The following is a 21,320-nucleotide window of genomic DNA, read 5'->3' as shown; positions in this document are numbered from 1 at the left end:
ATATAAACAAAGAAATGTACGTACAATATGTAAAGATCTCTCTCTCTCTCTCTGTCTCCCTCTCTCTCTCTCTCTCTCTCGTCCTGCTGCAGTGTTCTAGTTTCCAGCCTTGTTCAGCTCTAAATTAAACCAGCGTACAGAGTAAAAATAGCACGGTGGAATGCAGCTCTACAGAGGTCAGCACAGACGTCTCTCATATATTCTCACAATTTGTCGCTCTGATGATTTCTTTTACCACTTCTATATGAAAGACCCACACAGCTAAAACTCTCGATCAATCCAGTTGATTCTACACACAATAACAATAACTGAATGGATGAGTAAACACTGCTGATATTTGCTTTTTTACCACCAAAACATCCAAACCCCGGATTCACCTCAGACACACAACAATGGAGCATAAAAACCAGTCAGTACATGACAGAAAGATAACACCTCTGATAGGAACATTCAGTTCCTAAATATCTACATTGACTCAGTATTTTATAGCAAGGTCATTACAGATTAAAACAGTCAATCTTCTAATGTTTGTACTATATTATCAACTAGTTTGTAAAGACATATAACCAGCTTTGTTTACACAATCTCTTGTCTCTACCACTCCTTACAGCTTCATCTGAACCTGATCTACTAACAGCCTCATAAAGCCCTCACTTTCCTACACTGTGACTATGTTTAGCTTTACTCTGGCTGAAAATAACACACATGTAGATGCGCCTATGAGTATTTCTACTAACACCACTGCGATCTATTCTGGCTCACTGCTGGCCTGTTTAGACACGATACACACGGAGACTGTGTTACCAAGGCAACATGGTCACCATGGCCACCGATTGGTCTGTTTTCATCAGACGAGAGAGAGAAAAATGGAATATGAGCACAGAATTCAAGTGCGTGAAAACAAAGATTCACTATGAATCCCCAAACGTGAGCCAAGCATGTCATCAGGTTATGCTTATTATGAGTTAGAGGTGGGGCAAAAATAATGCAAATGCGCCTCCCACAGCGAGCAATCAACCCTCAATCATCGGGGCGTTCACAAAGGCAACAACAACAACATATAAACGTGACCAGTTGATTCATCTGATTTATTGATCTCAGCATGCCCTTATGTAAAATAGTGTTTACTGCCTTTACATTGTCGCCACTCTGCGGCCACTTACGGGTGTTCCAACCTATGCATCTCTAGTCCATAGATAATTATATCTATGCGTGTCTCTCTTCAGCTTTTTTGTTGGACAATAACATTGTATATCATTGTTTTTTCTTAAAGCAATATCGTCAGTAGGGGAATTTCAATAACGTCCAACCCTATGGGGAGCCAAAATCGTGATTGCAATGAATATTTGATTAATTGTGCAGCCCTAACAGTATGCCATTTTATATAACGATACGGATTTACATCCTGAAATATTTAGTGTTCTGTGAAGTCAATTGAGAAATTGTTAATGGAGAAAATAACCAGACAGAAATGTCTGTTTTGACTATTCAAGCAAACTGAAAAACAAACATCAAAGTCATCATCACTTTCATATAAAAATCCAATGCAGTTGTAAAAGCTTTGAGAGCCATGCCCTATATTCTGAAACACAGCTACTTGTGTCTTACTTTGAAGCAGAAAAAATAAACAGAACAGAACCTGTACCTAATCACCACCGACACAACCAATGACTTTAAAATAACTGTTTCAGTAAGTAACAACTAATTAAATCCAACATAAAAGTATAAAAGTGGAACTGTCCAGTGGCAGCAGGTACGTGAAATGATGTGCAAACTGAAAAAAATAATTGTTGTGGAAGGTTTTGTGCCAGTTAATTTCAATTAACCACTGCAAAATGTGCCTTGGAGGCTGAATTGAATGCATGCCAGTAACCAACCGTGGTGTGAAACCAATCTCTGGTTCTGTTTTGTGTCATCCAGGACAGGAGAAGCTGCGTATAAAGAACCCTTTCTATCGTAAATGTAGTTTTTTTTGTGTGCTTTACAAAACTTATACAAATGCTTCATGATCTACTAATTAAAATACATTATGGATAACCACTTTCATTATTGTCTCCAACCTTTTCCGAGGACAATTTCTACGACTCAAGGCTATTTGTTCTAGCTCTGCTGCGAATACAACAAAGGGGCTGAGGCAAACACACCACGGTGTGACACAAGGACAACTTGTGCACCAGATAATTAGTAACACACCAACAAATATGACACACACTCACACACATATACTGTATATATGGAGACAAAAGACAGATGGCTTGTTAAACACTTCAAACACACTTCCTTTCGGGGGACAATGCTGGTTGCCGTGGAGACACTGAGGCTGAGGCGTGAGGGAGCAAACTGTGGGAGAGTTTCTGATTACTATTCTTCCAGCACTGATAGTGCTATTGCTGCTCAGGGACTAAAATGATGAATGTTGAGAGACTTCTTTCAGGTATGACGTGTACAGTACAGTACAGGGTGACTGAGGATCATATGTATTCGTCATGTTTACTTGATACACTGTAGCTGTGGCCTAGTGTATATTTCAGACACTGTATGGATGTCGACTGAAACAACTGCATGAGAGTCTACGGAGCAGAGCCGGATAGTTGTCAGACTCTGGTCGGAGCTGGCCGATGCTACGCTATGATTGGCCAGTCTGCGTTCGTGGGGGTGGGACTTAGCGAAGGGTGAATTGTGTTCACAACCTGTTGCTCCAACCTGAAAAGGAGATTCCGAAGAACGTTCAAAAAGAAGATTTAATCAAATATAAAATAATGGTTGGATATCCCATCACATCTCTGTGGCCATGATAATTCAATTTTAGTTGGATTGTTCTGTTGATATATGTACTGATGAGAGGTAGCAGTATGTAATACAGATGTTTGAATGCATACTCTCCATGTGACTCTATTAATGTTTATGTGTGTATGAATACATGTGCATGCATTGAAACAATTGATCAACTTATTTCTGAACACCTCATTTTTCAGTTTCAGTTGGTCTTAGGTTAGGTTTGGTTATCTATAGCAGTGATTCTCAAAGTCGGTGCCAGAGGTCCGTGGCACTGTGTCGGGGTCCGCGAAATAATTTGATATGAATTATTAAATTGTGCTGTATCATTAAAAAGTACATATCTGCAGATGGGGACCATTTGCGGCAATAAAACAAGCATATTGTGTCCATTACTCCCACCCACGTTAGCTTTGGGCCAATAGAAACTCTGATATGATTGTGAAACATCACGTCAATCTGTCATGAATCAGTCACTTCACTCAGGGCGAACATGGAGAAATATTTAAGTAAGTCTACACCACGTCAATTGACACAAAGTCCAAACCAGCTAAATTGAGAAAATATGACAACAGTTCTATCGAGCGACAGCGCCGGGACACTAAAATGCGTCATGTGTCTTCAGGCGCTAGCGAACGAAGCCATGAAGCCGGCCGAGCTAAAGCGACATCTGATTACGAAGCATAAAGAATATCAGGGCAAACAGGTCTGAAGTATTTAGGTTGGAAAGTTTTAGAATACAAATAGCTTCAATGGTATCTAAGAGTAAAAATGGTAGTAAACATTATAGCTTAATCAGTGTAACGTTTATGAGGGGGTTCTTGGAACATGTTCTCGCCTTTAAGGGGTCCCTGGCCCCCAAAAGGTTTGAGAACCTCTGATCTACAGAATAGTGAGGTACTTAATCAGAGGAGTACTGAAAATAAGTTGCATTATTCCAACAAAATAATATAAACTCAAGGTGTGAGCTTTCAACCAGCATCGCAAGACTAAAGAACCATACGTAAGTCAAATTTCATCTGCTGATGAAGAGTGTGAGATGTGGTCGAAAGCCCTCAACACAGGACACAATCGGCTGGATCATTTCCCTAAAAACGACTCACCGAAAGCTCACAAATTAATACAGATTGGGTGGACACCCATCTTTAGTCAAAACTAAATATTACAGAAATCTGCTTTCATGGAGCACACGGACCAGAAAACAGTTTCATTGGTCCTTTAGGATAAGTTATGGAATTAATGCTGATAATCTACCGCCGACAGATGTCGTGTCCCGTAGCCAAATCAATTGTCACCTGCTAAAATGAGAGGCCCTATTGTTGATAGTTAGTGAGCTAGCAACCACATGTAAGGCAATCCCTCTATATCTAGCAACAGTGTGAACTGACACCACAGGTGTCTCTTTGAGCGTGTCTGGGTGTGTGTGTGTCAGCACACGAGATGTTGTCAAAGTAACGTGACACTGGGATGAAGTAGCCTCAGAGAGAGGGACACACACTCTTCTGTTACTGAGCTGTGTGTAGTTTGGTCAAACTGAGTCAGCACTAACAGTTTTATTCTCCACCTCCTGTCCTTCAGCCTCAACACACACCACAACTTTATAGTAACACACACATACACACACACACACACACACACACAGAGAAGCACAGACTTGAGCAGCAGGCTGGGTTGGCCCACTAAACAGTGACTTCATTGTACAGTTTATGCCAAACAGATTGTAGCCCCCTCCCTCCTTCTTTCCCTCCTCTCCCTCCTCTTCCTCCCTCCGGTCTTCCTGTCCAACTGGAAAAACAGAGAGGGGAGTGGCCTGGGCTTCACTGCTCTGAGTGAGTGTGAGAGAGAGAGTCAGACTGTTTTTACTGCTCTGTGGGGCTCAAAGGTCTCCAGAAGAATAGGCGGCTCTGTGCGGGCATAGTGGTTTAAGAATGGAGGAGTGTGTGTGTGTGTGTGTGTGTGTGTGTGTGTGTGTGTGTGACGTGTACATCTCTGTAGTGAGTCGTGCCAGAAGAGTGAGGCTCCCACTTTCCTTCACTTCAGATGGCGGCAGTTACTGGAGGACTGGGAAAGTGTAGGAGTGTGAGTGTTCTAGTTGTGCGTAGGCCTGTCACGATAATTATATTAACCACTCGTCGTACTCGATAAGTTTTACGATAGCGACTTATCTATACCATATATGGACATGACTCGGATCATTTTTACGTTATTGACTTATCGTACTATATATGGACTTGACCTCGATATTCTTTACGTTATCGACTCAAAGAACTATATATGGACATAACCTGGAGAGTGTTGATAGTGAGGACAACAAGCTGAAAGGCTAATCTGCTGCTTATCACGAACACACATCAAACAAAAAAAAACCTTCAGTTCACTACAACCCCCCGCTCTCTGACACAGTGAGGACAAGGCAAAGAAGCACAGAAGTTATCAGGATGTAACTCCAGTTCTATAAGCACACCATCACTCTGTGTCACAAAAGGAAATAAAAGAATGTTAAAGCACAATATGGCCCTGATGATGTACGATACATGTGTTTAGTGTTGCTGAACTATAAATCCAAACCTTGGCTGCAGGTTCTACCTGGTGTACGAGCCTCTGTGCCACATTAACCGTGTGCAGCGGAGTGTGTTGCTGGGTGTGATGTATGTAACCATCTTGTTTCTAGTGAGCCTCGGACCAGCACGTTTCTCTGCTCTGTGTCTGAGCAGCCATTACATCATACGCTGTGTTTACTCATCTAAGTCTATCTGTGGGGCCATGGTGTGTTTTGTCACTGCACTTTAAATCTTTTTGTTTTTGTGTTTAGAGTACAGCAAAGCCTCTTGATTTCACAGTGTTTGAAGCCAATTAAAGGTTGAAACACGAATGACGAGAGACGAGCCGCTGTTGCGTCAGACAATCTCGCAACGTTCGTTGTATTCCTTTACATTATCGGCTTTACTTTAGGTCGACATTATAGATTGTGCTCTCCAAAGCCAATCAATGGCTGCGTCATGACAGTGTGGCTATGTGGATTGATTTACTAACACAGAGCTGTAGGAGATCCGCTACATGTAAGGGACTTCAAATAGAAACAGGACATCTCTCATTTGTAAGTAAAACATTTTTAAAGTGACACGTTATACTGTAATGATACTGTCCACTTTACGACACACTAGGGCTGCACCATTATGGCCTAAATGATAACCACGATTGTTTTGATCAATAATGAGATCACGATTATTTATCATGATTATTCATAGGTTTTAGGGACAAAATATTTGTATTCCAATTTCACATTTAAATAAACAGAGCGCTTTGTTATTGTCATCTATAGTGGTTAATTGCATAAAACACACACAATTCAAATAATTAGGAAAATCAATTATAGTATTTTCATTTAAATATTTGCTTCGATTGAAAAAAATCTTGTCATTAGTAGTTCTAATTATATATTATAAGCTGCTTAAAGCTAGTGTAAGGAAGTTAAACAGGTCATATTTCTCTCTCTATTATCTCTTATGTTGAAAGCATCTCCTTTAAACAACTGGATTTCTTCAAGTTTCTTGCCAAAAACTCAGATTAAGTAGTAAGTAAGTAAGTAAGTATGTAACATATCGAGTAGAGCTTGAATGCACCATAATGTACTCAATGGAACCTCCGTTAACGGAGCTCTTTTGCTCCGTGCTGTTGGCAGATGAGCCGGTCACTGTGATTACTCTGAGCAGCATGAATTATGGGAATGAATTACAACATAATAAGTGTCTGATTAAGTTAGTTGTTTCAAATGTTTAAGGTTGTGCCTCCACGGCTTATTTTGGACTTGCAGTTGTGAAAAATTGCAGCTTTACAGTATGTCTTCTTCACTCACACTGAAGAACTTCGACATTGATGACATGTGTTTGTGACCGGCAAAAGATCGGATATATGAGACCGCTGAAAACCATGATTATGATGCATCTCTAACTGTTAGTTCAGGAAGCGCTTGATTAATGCAGCAGAGTTTTCTATGAGCGGAGCATTTTAAACGTCAATATTGCAGTCGATCATGTTCATTTAATTGTGGGAAGCCAAAATCGTGATCGCGATTAATATTCGATTAATTGTGCAGCCATACCAGTAACACGTTACACTGTAATGACACTGTCCACTTTACGACACACTTTAAAAGGATCCCATTTTAACTGTCAAACTAAAGGTCGGCCAATGTGTGTTAATGTGTAAGCTAAGTCCAGGTAAGTCCAGGTCATGCCAGACTACACGGAGAGACAACTAAGTCAACACATGCTGTCACTGTCACAGATATCAAGTGTGTGTGTGTGTGTGTCAGCCTTCTATAGGAAATAGGACAAGACACTGGGGATCATGCTGACTGTATCCTGCATTAGACACACACACACACATCTTGTGCTTGCTGCAGAGCTTTTTAAATGGACTACATTAGGACTTGTTAATGAGTTGTTTTAAGGCTCCAATGCCAAACATATAAAATAAACAAAACTGCTGTGAAAACTGACTGTCAATCGATTAAAATATTTAATTGCATTAATCGCATGATTGTCCATAGTTAATCGCGATTAATCACAAATAATTTTTTATCTGTTCAAAATGTACCTTAAAGGGAGGTTTGTCAAGTATTTAATACTCTTATCAACATGGGAGTGGGCAAATATGCAGCTTTATGCAAATGTATGTATATATTTATTATTGGACGTCAATTAACAACACAAAACAATGACAAATATCGTCCAGAAACCCTCACAGGTACTGCATTTAGTAGGGATGTGCATTTCAAGCAAAAATACCTTTCGAAAATCACTGGGAATTAGTTGATTATTATTTGAAAATCGCCGCATAACCCGCAACCCCCCGCAGCAGCTCCGCCGGGAGAGAGACACAGGGGGGGAAACGACATGTAGCGTAGGCACATTTTCCCATCCAACGCTATGGCTTAAGAGCTTATTTCAACCATATTGTTGGAACAGTGGAAGAGGCCAATGGAAAGACAAATCATGACGGTTTTGGTGATGACGATATGTTCTGCTGCTCGAACAGCTGATCTACCTGCTGAAACTACGAAGGGCGCAGCACCGCTAGCAACAACAACAACTTGCCCCAAACTGCATGTGATTATCATAAAGTGGGCATGTCTGTAAAGGGGAGACTCGTGGGTACCCATAGAACCCATTTTCATTCACATATCTGGAGGTTAGAGGTCAAGGCACCCCTTTGAAAATGGCCATGGCAGTTTTTCCTCGCCAAAATTTTGAGTAAGTTTGGAGCGTTATTTAACCTCCTTCACTACAAGCTAGCATGACATGGTTGGTACCAATTCCTTAGGTTTTGTAGTTTCATATGATACCAGTATCTTCACTCTCACAAACTAAGCCTGCTACAACATAAAAATCGCAAGTTGCATTAATGAAATTAGTGGCGTTAAAAAGAATTTACGTTATTATTGTGTGAACTTTGACAGCCCTACTTCAAAAACAATGCTAGCAATAGGTAGGCTACATCTGTGATCTCTGGCTTATTTCTACAATGTTTTGTCAGACACATCATTAATGCAGCAAATCTTTGCACATTTAAAAGAGAGTTCACATTGTGAAGCACACAGAGAAAAACATTTAAGCAAATCTCTGTTAAATCCCCCTCCACGCTAGGAAAACAGGAGAGGTGAGCACTCCCTTCTGAGGACACCTCAAATGTCAGAAACTAACAGCCAAGTTCACTGGCCTCAGTGGACAGCCACAGAAACTACTGCACAGATTCAAAGCATGAGTCACCAGAGGACACAGCAACAGTGGCTCTGACTTCTGATTGGCTGCAAACGAAAGAAAAAATAGAAATAGAGTCTCTCTCTCTCTCTCTCTCTTGGTATTTGGACTTGTCTTAAGCACACACACTGATGACTGATGGTGAGAGTGCAGAACACAGTCTTCCCGTCTGGTTGACACTGAGTGGAACACAGTGTTCCAGCCAGCACAATACAACGAGCTGTGGTCAGCTGCAGAGTACCGACACACACACACACACACACCCACCCACACAACCACACACTCTCTCATCAAATACACAGCCGCATAACAGAAGCATACATCCGTGTGATTTACCGCCAATTGTGACGCTACAGCATCTATCTATGTGTGTCTATGTATCAGCCTGTATTAATGTGTGTGTAATTTATGAGTCAGTAGTGAGCAGCCGTGTGTAAAATCCCTCAGAGGACAGACTGTGGCTGCACATGTTGGCTTTATATTCACATTAAACCCTGGCAGTGTCAGATCCATATGGAACACAGCGCCCAACCCTGGCTGCTCTCTGGGGCCAACAGCGCTCCATGGCTGCGGTATCCAGCCTCGAACTAATTGTGAATGACTAATTCTTCATTAGCAAACGAGAACCAGTTACAATGCGTACAACAGCCAAAGGACGACATATTTATAGTTCTTTTTTAGCCAACAGAAACCATTTATGCTCTTCGCGACAGCAGGTAGCTTTGATTTGGTTCGATTTCATTCCTAGTGTTACCTGCTCTGTAACTGAAACCAGTGCCATTAGACGGGACAGCCAAAAAGTTCATTTAAAATCCACATTCCTGCTTTAATTAGCTATCTTACTCCTGTCCACTGTAGAAGTGGGACTAGTGTTTTTAGAGGTAGGAACTGCATGGTCATTCTAAATCCAACGCTTGCTAACCAAAGTGAAGATATCACCATTTAGGTATTTAGGACACATTTCTAGGTGTCAAAATATTTCTTTTCTCCAAAGCAAAGCAAGAACTAGTGCTTCCAGTTTCACATAATTTTACTGACAACTGAGATCAACACTTATGGCGCATGCAATGTCAATGCAAAGAGGCCAATAGATGCGAATTTGGGTCGGTGCGACGCAAATGGCATGAATGACGCGTATTCGCGAGAGTTGAAATATTTCAACTCAAGCGAGAAATTCACGTGACGCTGTGTCCTGAAAGCCTCTAAGCATTGAGATTCTCCTCTTGTTGTCACTGACGTCCTGACGTTGTTGAATCAGACATGGAGGGAAAAAAATCTTGTATCTGTCTGTGGTCACCCAGAGCTACGATAGTACATCATATCTGTACAGAGACCGGACCAAACTCTGTGTATAAATGTATGTGTATAAACCACAGACTGTCTCTGGTAGAAACAACAACGTTGCTGTCATATTTACACGTAAATGACTTTATGGTGAGTGTTGATGGAGCAGCTACTGTGTTAACATAGCACTGGCACTGATCGATCCAAACTCCATTGAGAAAACAAGCAATTTAAAAGTAGTTTGCTTGTCGTCTTGGTAACAGACCTGACAAAGCATGATTTCAGACTTTTTACAAATCAACATCATTATGTAGTTATTTCGGCATTCTTTTAATCCATTTATTGCAATTAAATCACGGCAAAATGTCTTTATTTAGGGTTCATACCGCAGTAGTAAACCAGATGAATTCAGCCGATGTGTGACTTATTAGATAACAGTAAATACAGCTCAGTGAAATTTATTGCGAGTGACGTGAATGAACACAAATGATCCCGCGGTCAAACTTGCACGAGTAATTGTGCAAGAAAGCAAATATATGTGCACTGTTAATAAGTAAGCACACTGTAATCTTGCCTCGTTTAAGTTCAAATTAATCTTTGCAGGTGTCAGATGTCTTTACTGATTAATTGGATTTATCAGGTTGCAGTTTGTTGCAGATGTATGTATGGCACTTTATGGTAGTAACAAAAGCTACTTGAACAAAAATCTGCAGTAATCATCAGGCAGAGCAAGCTGATGAGCATTCAGTGTATATAGGAGTGGGAACGTGATTCTTACCTGGTATGGTTGGAAGGCTGAAAGGTCAGACAGGAAGTCCAGCTGTCGGTCTAACAAGAATTCCACTGCTGTTGCTGACAACAACAGGCTCTTCCCCACCACTGGCTTAAACGCCTGCAAACACAAAAACACACAGTATGGTCAACAACAGCACAGAATAACAATTACACAATAATATAATATTGATATCAGGAGGACAGCTCGTTTCTATGAGGAATCTGATCCAAACATCACATTTGAATCAATTTTGGTTTATTTGTAGAATTCATCAATTCTAAAATGAATATGTAATGAAAAATGCAATGTATTTTGTAGGGCTGGGATGATTCACCTATCTCCTGATTCAATACTATCATGATACTTGGATGCCGATTCAATATGTATTGCGATTTATTTCAATTTTTGTTAACTTTTTTAACACTAGACCGTGGGAAAAAGTTGAATCATACACTTCTAGGGACTTTTACTTTGGAAAATATCTCAATTAATATTGTAAATTTTTTTTGTTTTTCAGCATGTATGTAGTCAGAGGTGTCCTGAAGTCAATTATATCAGTCATTGTCAGGAATTATTTATTGGAATGGATATGACGCCACGTTACTCAGACTACAACAATTAAAGCGTTAACTTCCTTCTACCTCCGCATAGACTCAAATTAAGCAAATGTATCGATCGGCAATTTCACGATACATAGGCAAATCTTTTTTTTCCCCACCCCTAGTATTTCGGAGCTCCAGTTCTCGCTGACAGAACACTATAAACCAAATGTCTGAGAATTGAGGCAGAGGAAACAGAGGAATGAGCAATAGCAGAGATTAGAGGGAGGACATGATGAAACGCGGCAGAGGAGGAGAGAGGGATGGAGGAGAAAGAGACAGAGAAGGGGATAGAGGGATAGCTCCAGAGTGATGAATAAATTAATAAGTAGAGGAAGTCTGACAGTTCAAAGGCAGAACACTCCACTTTGATGTTGCCTCTTTTTACACACATGCACGTACGCACGCACACGATGTCTGTCAGCCTGCGGCGTGAGCTCAGCTGTTACTGCACATACACGACAGACTTCCACATTTCCTCTTCACATCCATCTGTGCTGATGTGAACACTATTTACAGCTATATTCATCATTGTGGAGAGGTCGTCTTAACCACATCACATCGCTTCGTATTTTTCCTGCCTGATATCAGTCAAGTACGGCTGGAGAGGAGAGCCACAGCGGGAGACAAGTGTGTGTTTGTGGAGAAGTACAGTACGTGTAGCGGGGGCTGGTGCTGCTGTGATTTATGGTTACATAACAAGGTCAGTCTGATGAGAGATTAGAGGTGAGAAACATGACAACTGTGACCCCCCCCTCCCTTACAACACACACACACACACACAAACGAGGCAGGAGCACATTTGCAAGCAAAACATGATAGTGTGTGTGTGCAGCTCTATTTCTGTCCATCTGTCTGTACATATCACATTTCCAGACTCCACTGGCAGAATGCAGCCGGCAGCACAGGCTGGACATTATTTTGGAAATTTATGTATATTTAAAAGTGCAGATGTCACTTTTGTCCACCCTTTGGCAGCAGACAGAAGACAGAGTCTTGACCGGTGTCCCATTCTGAAGCATTATTAGAACACTGCACTGATATGCACACTAAAGGACGATAGGATGTTTATATGGAACATGAGTAATGCTGGGTACACACTACACAAGAATCAAGCCGATTCCCTCCTCTCGATAATCATCAGCAAAGCCCTGTTTTGTGATGGTTCTAAAGATTATCTTTCCAGATATTCCTGTGGTGTGAGGTATGTTAAGAGTGTTTTTTTACATCCCTCGATCGGATCTGAAGTCCATCCTGGCCACACCGATTTCAAATCGTAAATATTAAACATGTTCAATATTTACAATAGGATATGAATTTTCAGTACAAAGTGCAAAAACTAACATCGTTAATTCTTCCTGCCTGTCGTTCGCCATGTTTGTTACACTAAAGTCACGTTTGATAGCGAGAGATTTTTCGATATTTCCATTTTTTTGGAAGTCTGTTCATGAATGAGTCTGTTAGTGTGTGGTGTGCTGTTTTAGCCAAATCGTTGCTCTCCACACACTATAGGAACAAAACTGTTAAATTTAACAGAACATGTCATTATGTGTGGCGTCTCTCACATTTACAAAATCTGTTAAGATTTGAAAAATCTTTTAGTGTGGGCCAGCCTTAACCTACTTCTCCATCGGATTATCAGCAATAGCAATTGTATCTGAGTACTTCAGCCTGTATATCCAGGATAAAGGCCTTTACACACCGGGGGTGAGACAACACGGAAATGCAAAATACTCGCCTGCAAATATTATACGTCTGGGGCTTTTATTGTGAAAGGTAAGCACAGAAGGAGGGGATCTGGTCTGCACTGTCTTTGTCAAGGTTGAAAGGAGTAATAAAGTTTACCATCTTGATTCGGACTATAGAGCCTCTGTGTTGTTGTTTCATAAATAGTGCTAAAGCAATGAGTCCATAAATGACAAAGAGCTTATTTTCTGCAATAATCCAAAACCCGATGGAACAATCCCATTGGCATTTTGTCCAGGTAACCCAAGGTGATGTTAACTTCCGGGTTGGCCTATAAAAATACGTCATCCCCGCAGCTCTCTATGTAGGCGCAACTCAACCCGTTCAGCACGACATGATTGCTTGATGCCTTTATTCACAGTGTGAAAGGTCTGAAAAATCAACCTCATTCCGAAAAAAAGAAAAGAGTAAATCGCTATTTTGCCACGTAATATTCACGTTCTGTGTGAAAGTATTCATGATAAAAACAACAGCTCGAAAAATATAAATACTTTGCTGATGTGTAAAGGCCTTCAGGCTGCATTCAGACAGACCTTTGCTGCGTGAAAAAACACAGCCCTCGTGTTGCAAATGCATGATGGGACCTTGGCAAGGTTTACAGCATGTTAATACAGAACACAGGAAGTAGGCCTGTTACCGTGACAACCACTGCAGGCACACTAGGCTCGTTAGGCTCTGTAAAGGATGTATGACAGACCTTGGGTAAAGAGAATGACTCAACTCTGTCGACACACACGTTTGTAGATCTAAACATGGTTGTAAATATGTATCATGACACCAGATCCAGACTATAGGGCCATCACACTGGACATGCTCAGCAGTCAAAGGTACCTTTGACTAACTGATCCGTTTAGGCTCAGACACACCAAGCCGACATCAAAGAACTAACGTCGATGAAGGCCGACTGTTGTGTTGTCTCACGTTGCCTTTGTCTTTGCCGACAAGTTGCACTTGAACACACCGCAAAGACTACAGTCGACGGCCAGTTAGCACGTACGTTCTGCGCCTACGTGAGATGAAATAACTCTCCACACCAGCAGGCTGCGGTAGTCTGTATTCATCATTCAAAAAGGGAAACAGGAAGCCCGAGGACGGCGGATATACAAACAAACTACATGAAACAAACTTATTGTCTTCCCCAGCAGATGGAGGCAACATTTGCACAAAAACTCTTGTGTTCGTCGTTGTTTGTCTACGATTTCCAAGTTAAGCTTGAAAATATATTCTTCACCTTTGAAAGAGAGGTTGACAAAATAAACATGTCCTGAGCTTTCACTCAAAATATGGAGTTTTCCAAGTTGTCATAGGATTGTAAAGGTTCGAATTTCCATTTCCATGAAACTCCATCTGTTGGGGAAGATGGTGTGATATGATCGAAAGCTTGACAGCAGCTACCAATGAACCTTGTGGTGAAACTACTGTTTCCGTGGGCTGAAAAATGAAACTTTCATACTCAACTATACAGTTCTTTCTTCTGTTAGGTCTGTTGGCAGGATGAATGAAGATACACTATGATTCACTATGACTTTCAGTAATGAGCCACGTCACGGCTGGCTTTATCTCTCACCGAGTAGTCGTAGCTTTGATTCTTAGTCTTCTGATTTCCATCTTTGGAAAACATTGTGTTTATTGTTAAGTTTGTAAAGAGTAACCAACAACCTTTATCTAACTTTGATAGGTATAGAAAGACAAAAAAAAGGGATTACAAATAATTACAAGGGCTGTCAAAGTTAACGCGATAATAACGCGTTAATGCAAATTTGTTTCAACGCCACTAATGTTTTTAACGCATTAACACAACTTCAGATTTTTAGGTTGTAGCGGGCTCAGTTTTAAAGCTAGAATGAAGATGCTGGTATCATATGAAACTAGAAAACCTACGGAATCCATTGGTACCAGTTATGTCATGTTATATTACGGTACATTTTGGCTAGGAAAAACTGGCATGGCCATTTTCAAAGGGGTCCCTTGACCTCTGACCTTCAGATATGTGAATGTAAATGGGTTCTATGGGTACCCACGAGTCTCCCCTTTACAGACATGCCCACTTTATGATAATCACATGCAGTTTGGGGCAAGTCATAGTCAAGTCAGCACACTGACACATTGACAGCTGTTGTTGCCTGTTGGGCTTGAGTTTGCCATGTTTTGATTTGAGCATATTGTTTTATACTAAATGCAGTAGCTGTGAGGGTTTCTGGACAATATTTGTCATTGTTTTGTGTTGTTAATTGATTTCCAATAATAAATATATACATACATTTGCATAAAGCTGCATATTTGCCCACTCCCATATTGATTAGAGTATTAAATCCTTGACAAATCTCCCTTTAAGGTACATTTTGAACTGATGAAAAAATGTGTGTGAGATTAATCACGATTATCTATGGACAATCATGTGATTAATCGTGATTAAATATTTTAATCGATTGACAGCCCTAGTTTATTGTTAAATTTGTAAAGAATAATTTATCAACCGAATCAACGCCAACATCCTTTCTCTAACTTTGATAGCTAAAGAAAGACTACAAAAAAAGATTACAAATAATAAGCACAGCAGGAGGTTAATTTAGGTTCATGAATGTCAGTTATGTTTAGTGAAGCTGATGATAGGCAGACCTGTACTGCTAAACCTGTTGTGGATTTCATCTAGGCCCATAGAAACATGTCAGGAGAGGTGGAAATATGAGCCTTCTCATTACTGGATGGAAGATATTTCATTTCTGACTTCTGAACTCAAACCCAGAGCCTGGCTGCCGTCTGTGGATCCCTGCTCTCATTCATCTCTCTCTCTCAAACTGAAAGGACATGACAGTTCCTCCATCCCCTCTAAAATGACTTGTCCACACACACACACACACATACAGGCACACATACATACACACACACACATCCCACTCAACCGCAATTGGGTCACATCTGCCAGTGTGCCAGGAAAAAAGCATTCTGTCACTGCGTATTTCCAGACAGGCAGCAGCAGAGTGGATGAGCGAAGGAGAGACGTATTCACTAATACTGTCAACACACGACGCACATTAAAACCAGGGGAACTACATAGAAACTTCACAAAGAGAACCAAAGACATAATGAGGAAGCTTGTTAACAAACACAAACACACACACACACACACACACACACACACACACAAGCTCCGAGGCAGGAATAACATGTGAAGAGGACGGATGTGAGTAAACGGCATTCTGAGAAAGCAGATCGGTCTCCATGAACACATCCTCCGCTGGCCTGTGTGTGTGTTGAATAATTGATAAGGAAAAGTGCAGCAGAATGTAAAGGAGATGAGGAGGTGATGATGGAGCTCATGCATCACTAAGTGACCTAGAGAGGCTACACCACACACACACACACACACACACACACACACACACACACACTAAAGCTTTGTCATCCAGGGGGCCATTATCTGATGAAGGTCAGAGAGAGGGTGAGGCGGGGGGGAGATACAGACAGATAGAGAGTTATATACCTAAATCAGCCTGGATGTATATGTACATCTTATAAAAACAAACACACACCACAAGAAGGTTGTTTTATTTTTTTTGACAAATTAGGAGAGAGACGGGAGATGGCGCCCGCAGGGACCCAGGATGTTAGAACGTTTAATTACATTATTGGGGAAAGTCATATGATTAACTGGTGCAGGTAGAACACCCACCTGGATCTAGATTAGATTGTGATATGTGTCATTAAACTGTCACTAAAGGAAAAGATGATTTTGAGAAAAATAGCAGTGGGTGGTTTATAAGGCTGGGTGTTCTCAAACGTTTTGGGGCCAGGGACCCCTTTATGCCAGGATCAGACTACACAATGTTTTTGACGGTTACGATGGTCACTAAGTCAGATTAGACGACTGAGAAAAATACTTTTTTTTCTACTTCATTCGATACTTATCATGAATGGAAGCATTCAGTTGCATAAAAAGCCACAACCATCGCATTTATTTTTCATCAGACGCCACAGGCATGGTTGGTGGTTGGTGGCGTCTCTGCACGCTCAACTGCCAACTCCGTCAAATACCCTGCGCTCGAGGCTATCGCTCTCCTATCCATACTCACTTTCTCACATGTGGATGCTTTCAATACCTCTCTCTCTCTTTGGGTAATTAAATACATATAAACACTGACTTCATTTAATTGATTTTGTTTTTTACTACAGAGAACCCTGATCACAAAAAGCCAGTCAGGATCTGACCTGCATTCGACCCAGGTCAGGATCTGGACCCATACAGATAGACCGTCGACACAGGTGTGACCAGCATCACTACTTTGGTGTTAGTGGGGTTTAGATGACGGACACGTTGTGAAGATTTTACCTATAAACCTGATCCTTCTTTTTAAACCGATAAACGTTTGTATTTAAACTAGGGCTGTCAATTGATTAAAATATTTAATCATGATTATTCAAAATGTAGCATAGGTTTGGAGTGTTATTTCTTGACAAGCTGTTATGACATGGTTGGTACCAATGGATTCTTTAGGTTTTCGTAGTTTCATATGATGTCAATATCTTCACTCTACCTTTAAAACTGAGCCCGCTACAACCAAATTTGCTTTATTCTCGCATCAACTCTGACGGACCCAAAAGTATCTTTCATGACATTTGATCATTTGACATATTTTTTTTCCATAACCAGTGAAACATTTCAAAAATGGTAGAGGATTTGCAGGATGTGTTGTAGAGTGGTGCTGCACTGATGAGCAGTGTTCTCTAAGTGGGTCACAGTACAACAGCTTCTTTTCAAGACCCACACACACACGCACGCACGTACACACGCATGCATGCACAGGTTGTGTTCTTATCTGCTTATTGCTTTGATGGTAAATGATCAGAGTTGTCAAAACACAGCTGCTCTCACATGCACGCGCACACACACGAGGTAAGCTATGCATACTAGCTCTAAAATAGGAGCGTTATGCCTTTGTTCACGGTCTTAACAATATGAGCTGATAGGCTGGTTAGGTCGATCACTCTCCAACCATCAAGAGGCTGCAACACTCACACAATTTAATTTGATTCAATTTGATACTTCCAAAAATCTGTTCAAATGTCAATTGTTAATGACAAATTAAATTCATTCGTTCAACTATAATTAACAAATTCTTATGAAACAATTAAACACGACCAACTTTGCTGGCACTGTTTCAAAGAATGACATTTTATTTCATGACACGTCACAGCAGGATGAATATAAATCATGTTTCCATCAACTAGTTGGCTGAATGCTTTTCCTCTGTGCCACTCCACCAGCCTTAACTTAGTCTACGGGAACCAACCAGCATCTGGAGAGCTACTCCAAACAGCTACTGCAGCTGGCAGCTCAACGGTGACAACCTACTGTACACTGTATAATACAGTCTTACAGACTGAACATTAGAAAAGACATTCAATGGAACGTCATCCCAATGAAAAACACTACTAAAAATTAGGGCTGTCAATCGATTAAAATATTCAATCGCAAATTAATCGCACATTTTTTATCTGTTAAAATGTACCTTAAAGGGAGATTTATCAAGATTTTAAACTCTTATCAACATGGGAGTGGGCAAATATGCTGCTTTATGCAAATGTATGTATATATGTATTATTGGAAATCAACAAATAACACAAAACAATGTCAAATATTGTCCAGAAACCCTCACAGGTACTGCATTTAGCATAAAGAAATATGCTCAAATCAGAACATGGCAAACTGCAGCCCAACAGGCAACAACAGCTGTCAGTGTGTCAGTGTGCTGACTTGACTATGACTTGCCCCAAACTGCATGTGATTATCATAAAGTGGGCATGACTGTAAAGGGGAGACTCGTGGGTACCCATAGAACCCATTTTCATTCACATATCTTGAGGTCAGAGGTCAAGGGACCCCTTTGAAAATGGCCATGACAGTTTGGAGCGTTATTTAACCTCCTTTACGACAAGCTTGTATGACATTGTTGGTACCAATGGATTCCTTAGGTTTTGTAGTTAAATATCAGTATCTTCCGCTACAAGCTCAAAATCCGCAAGATGCGTTAATGCGTTAAAAAAATGTGTGGCATTAAAACGATATTGTGTTATTATCCCGTTAACTTTGACAGCCCTACTAAACATACAGCAGAATTAGTCAGCTGTTAATCAGGCAACAAACAGCTCCAACGAAGACAGCCCATCTGTTCCGAGTGTATAGAGATTTGATTCATTTAATGAATCAAGACATCTGCCAAACGGAAAGTGCATCAACAAAGAGGAACTGAGGTTACAACCTGAAAGTAATTATAACCCACAGCTGCAGCAATCTATGCAAAAGGTGAGTTAATTCATTCAGTTTCCCTTTTGTTTGTGATTTTATTATGTTGCTATGCCCTGTGTATATGTACATGCATATGACGCATAATCAGTCAAACTGCAACATGAGTGCCGCTGCACTTATTTTAATTATTTTTTACTGTCATTATTATCTAAGGATATGAGAATGTGAAGACTCTAGGGGTATGAAATGTCATCAGGACACATAATGAAATACAGTATATACATGCTGAAAAGGTGGAGCCTATTTCTATCCAATGTTGCACAAGCAAATATCCCAAAACACAGCAAAATAAAATACAAATCAGTGAGCGTCTCCGTTATCTAGTGTTATATAACTATCTGACAAAATGACAATTATCTTGTCAGTTAATGATGTCGCCTTGTCAGGGATACGGCTTTAGGTGCATTTAAAAGCTCATTAAACACGATTAAAGGGTTCTCCAGTAATTTAGTATGGCACTTCCATAAAGCTGGGGGACTTGCAAGAGACAGGTTCAAAAAGAAAATGTCAAAATTGAAGCAGCATATGGCAAACTAAAGCCAAACTAAAAAAAAAGTCAGGATATCTCGACCTTTTTTTTAGTTTGGCCCCAGAAACACTGGATCCTACACATCCCACAATGCAACTAAATGGCGTCTTTCATAAACCAGACCGGCACCAAATGAAGTATATTGCCAAGAAGTGAAAGTCTACTCCAACATTTTGGACTGAAAACGACTACCAGATGCCAGTGAAACGTCCGCCTACAAAGTGCCGTACAAAAGTAAAACAAAATGATTTCTATTCTATTGTCATATTCTACCAAAATGGCCTGTGTTCAATAATAAAATATTCTTAATATAATAAGCATCTTGAGTCCAAAATGGCAGCAAAAAAACATACTCTTTGCCGGCATATACGGATACTAAAACATCAAGGCCACGCCCATTTTTGGGGGGGAAAGAAAACCGAAGATCCTACAGATAGATGTTAATGCAATCTGATGGTGCATGCATAAGTTTGTATGCTTAATATGTTCTTATTAAACAAATATTTGTTTTTTAAGATGTCTATTTTGAAACCGAGCATTTGCAATACCTTAATAAATTAAGGTTGATCGGTCTGCTGTCATGCCCCTTCCGTCTTCCCCCATCGAGGTGGATCAATGACCCACCACAGTGGCTGGGTATTACTAATCCGGGCATCAATACATATTTGATTGAATCAGCAGGTATCGTTAGGCTAAGTGGTGTCTGTAAATAATCAACCTGTTAATAGCCAACTGTTGGATCTACAGTGCGATAGCTGCTATACTGTATGAGTGTACTGCAACAGCTTCCCACCCATGCTACCTATCCACTATTAGTACTTGTCACCAGCATCATTTAGCCATTTACCACACTGACAGTAAATATTCACACATTTTATGTGCCTCAAAACTCATAGTGAAAGCCCCGTTTCTCTCTTTGGCACAATTCTTTCCCCCAAAAGGAGGCGTGGCCTTGGCGACTCGCACTTTAAGACGCGGTGTCGGTCTGGTCTATTATACTCTCTCTGCCCGCTCTGTTCACTCCCACATCTTTCAAACTCCATGCCCATAGTTGGTAGCTAGACTTTCCATTAAAAAAAATTGAAGTGCCAAGCTAGGGCTGACCGTTGCCATGGTAATCAATCTCCAAATCAGTATTTGAATGCTTCGTTTTGGTTTTGGTTTATACATATATATATATATATATATACATATATATATAAATATATATATATATATGTATATATATATATATATATATATATATATATATGTATACGTATATATATATATATATATATATATATATATATATGTATATATATGTATGTAATAATATTGTATAAATACCAAAATAGCTCATGAAATAAGGAATGATCCCACAATTCATATTCAACATTATTACTCATTTTTCTCAGATGCATATGGTTGTTTGTTGTGTGTAGAGGTGCATGTGTGAACCTAGTGGGGCAGCGGCACTGTCCCAGGCACTGAAGCAACGGGGGAGATGGAGACAGAAGAAAATGTCAGCATCGAAGCGAAGCTCTGAATACCTTTAAGTATT

General features: G+C 40.3%; 1 protein-coding gene and 1 long non-coding RNA gene across 4 annotated transcripts in view; one reads left to right on the top strand and one right to left on the bottom strand.

Moving 5' to 3' along the window:
* The window catches only part of LOC141758653 (uncharacterized), a 209,563-nt gene that overhangs the window by 58,780 nt on the left and 129,463 nt on the right, over positions 1–21,320 (top strand). The gene's annotated exons all lie outside the window — the stretch shown is intronic.
* The window catches only part of jmjd1cb (jumonji domain containing 1Cb), a 125,566-nt gene that overhangs the window by 29,314 nt on the left and 74,932 nt on the right, over positions 1–21,320 (bottom strand). For all 3 annotated transcript variants that reach the window (XM_074620255.1, XM_074620256.1, XM_074620257.1), the window contains one exon: positions 10,600–10,713. In XM_074620255.1, the coding sequence (XP_074476356.1) occupies positions 10,600–10,713 (114 nt within the window). The remainder of the gene's footprint in view (positions 1–10,599; positions 10,714–21,320) is intronic.

The sequence above is a fragment of the Sebastes fasciatus genome, chromosome 20, assembly GCF_043250625.1.
Source record: "Sebastes fasciatus isolate fSebFas1 chromosome 20, fSebFas1.pri, whole genome shotgun sequence".
NCBI lineage: Eukaryota > Metazoa > Chordata > Actinopteri > Perciformes > Sebastidae > Sebastes > Sebastes fasciatus.
The sequence above is the reverse complement of the archived record's forward strand: the minus strand, read 5'-3'. Positions and strand labels throughout refer to the sequence as shown.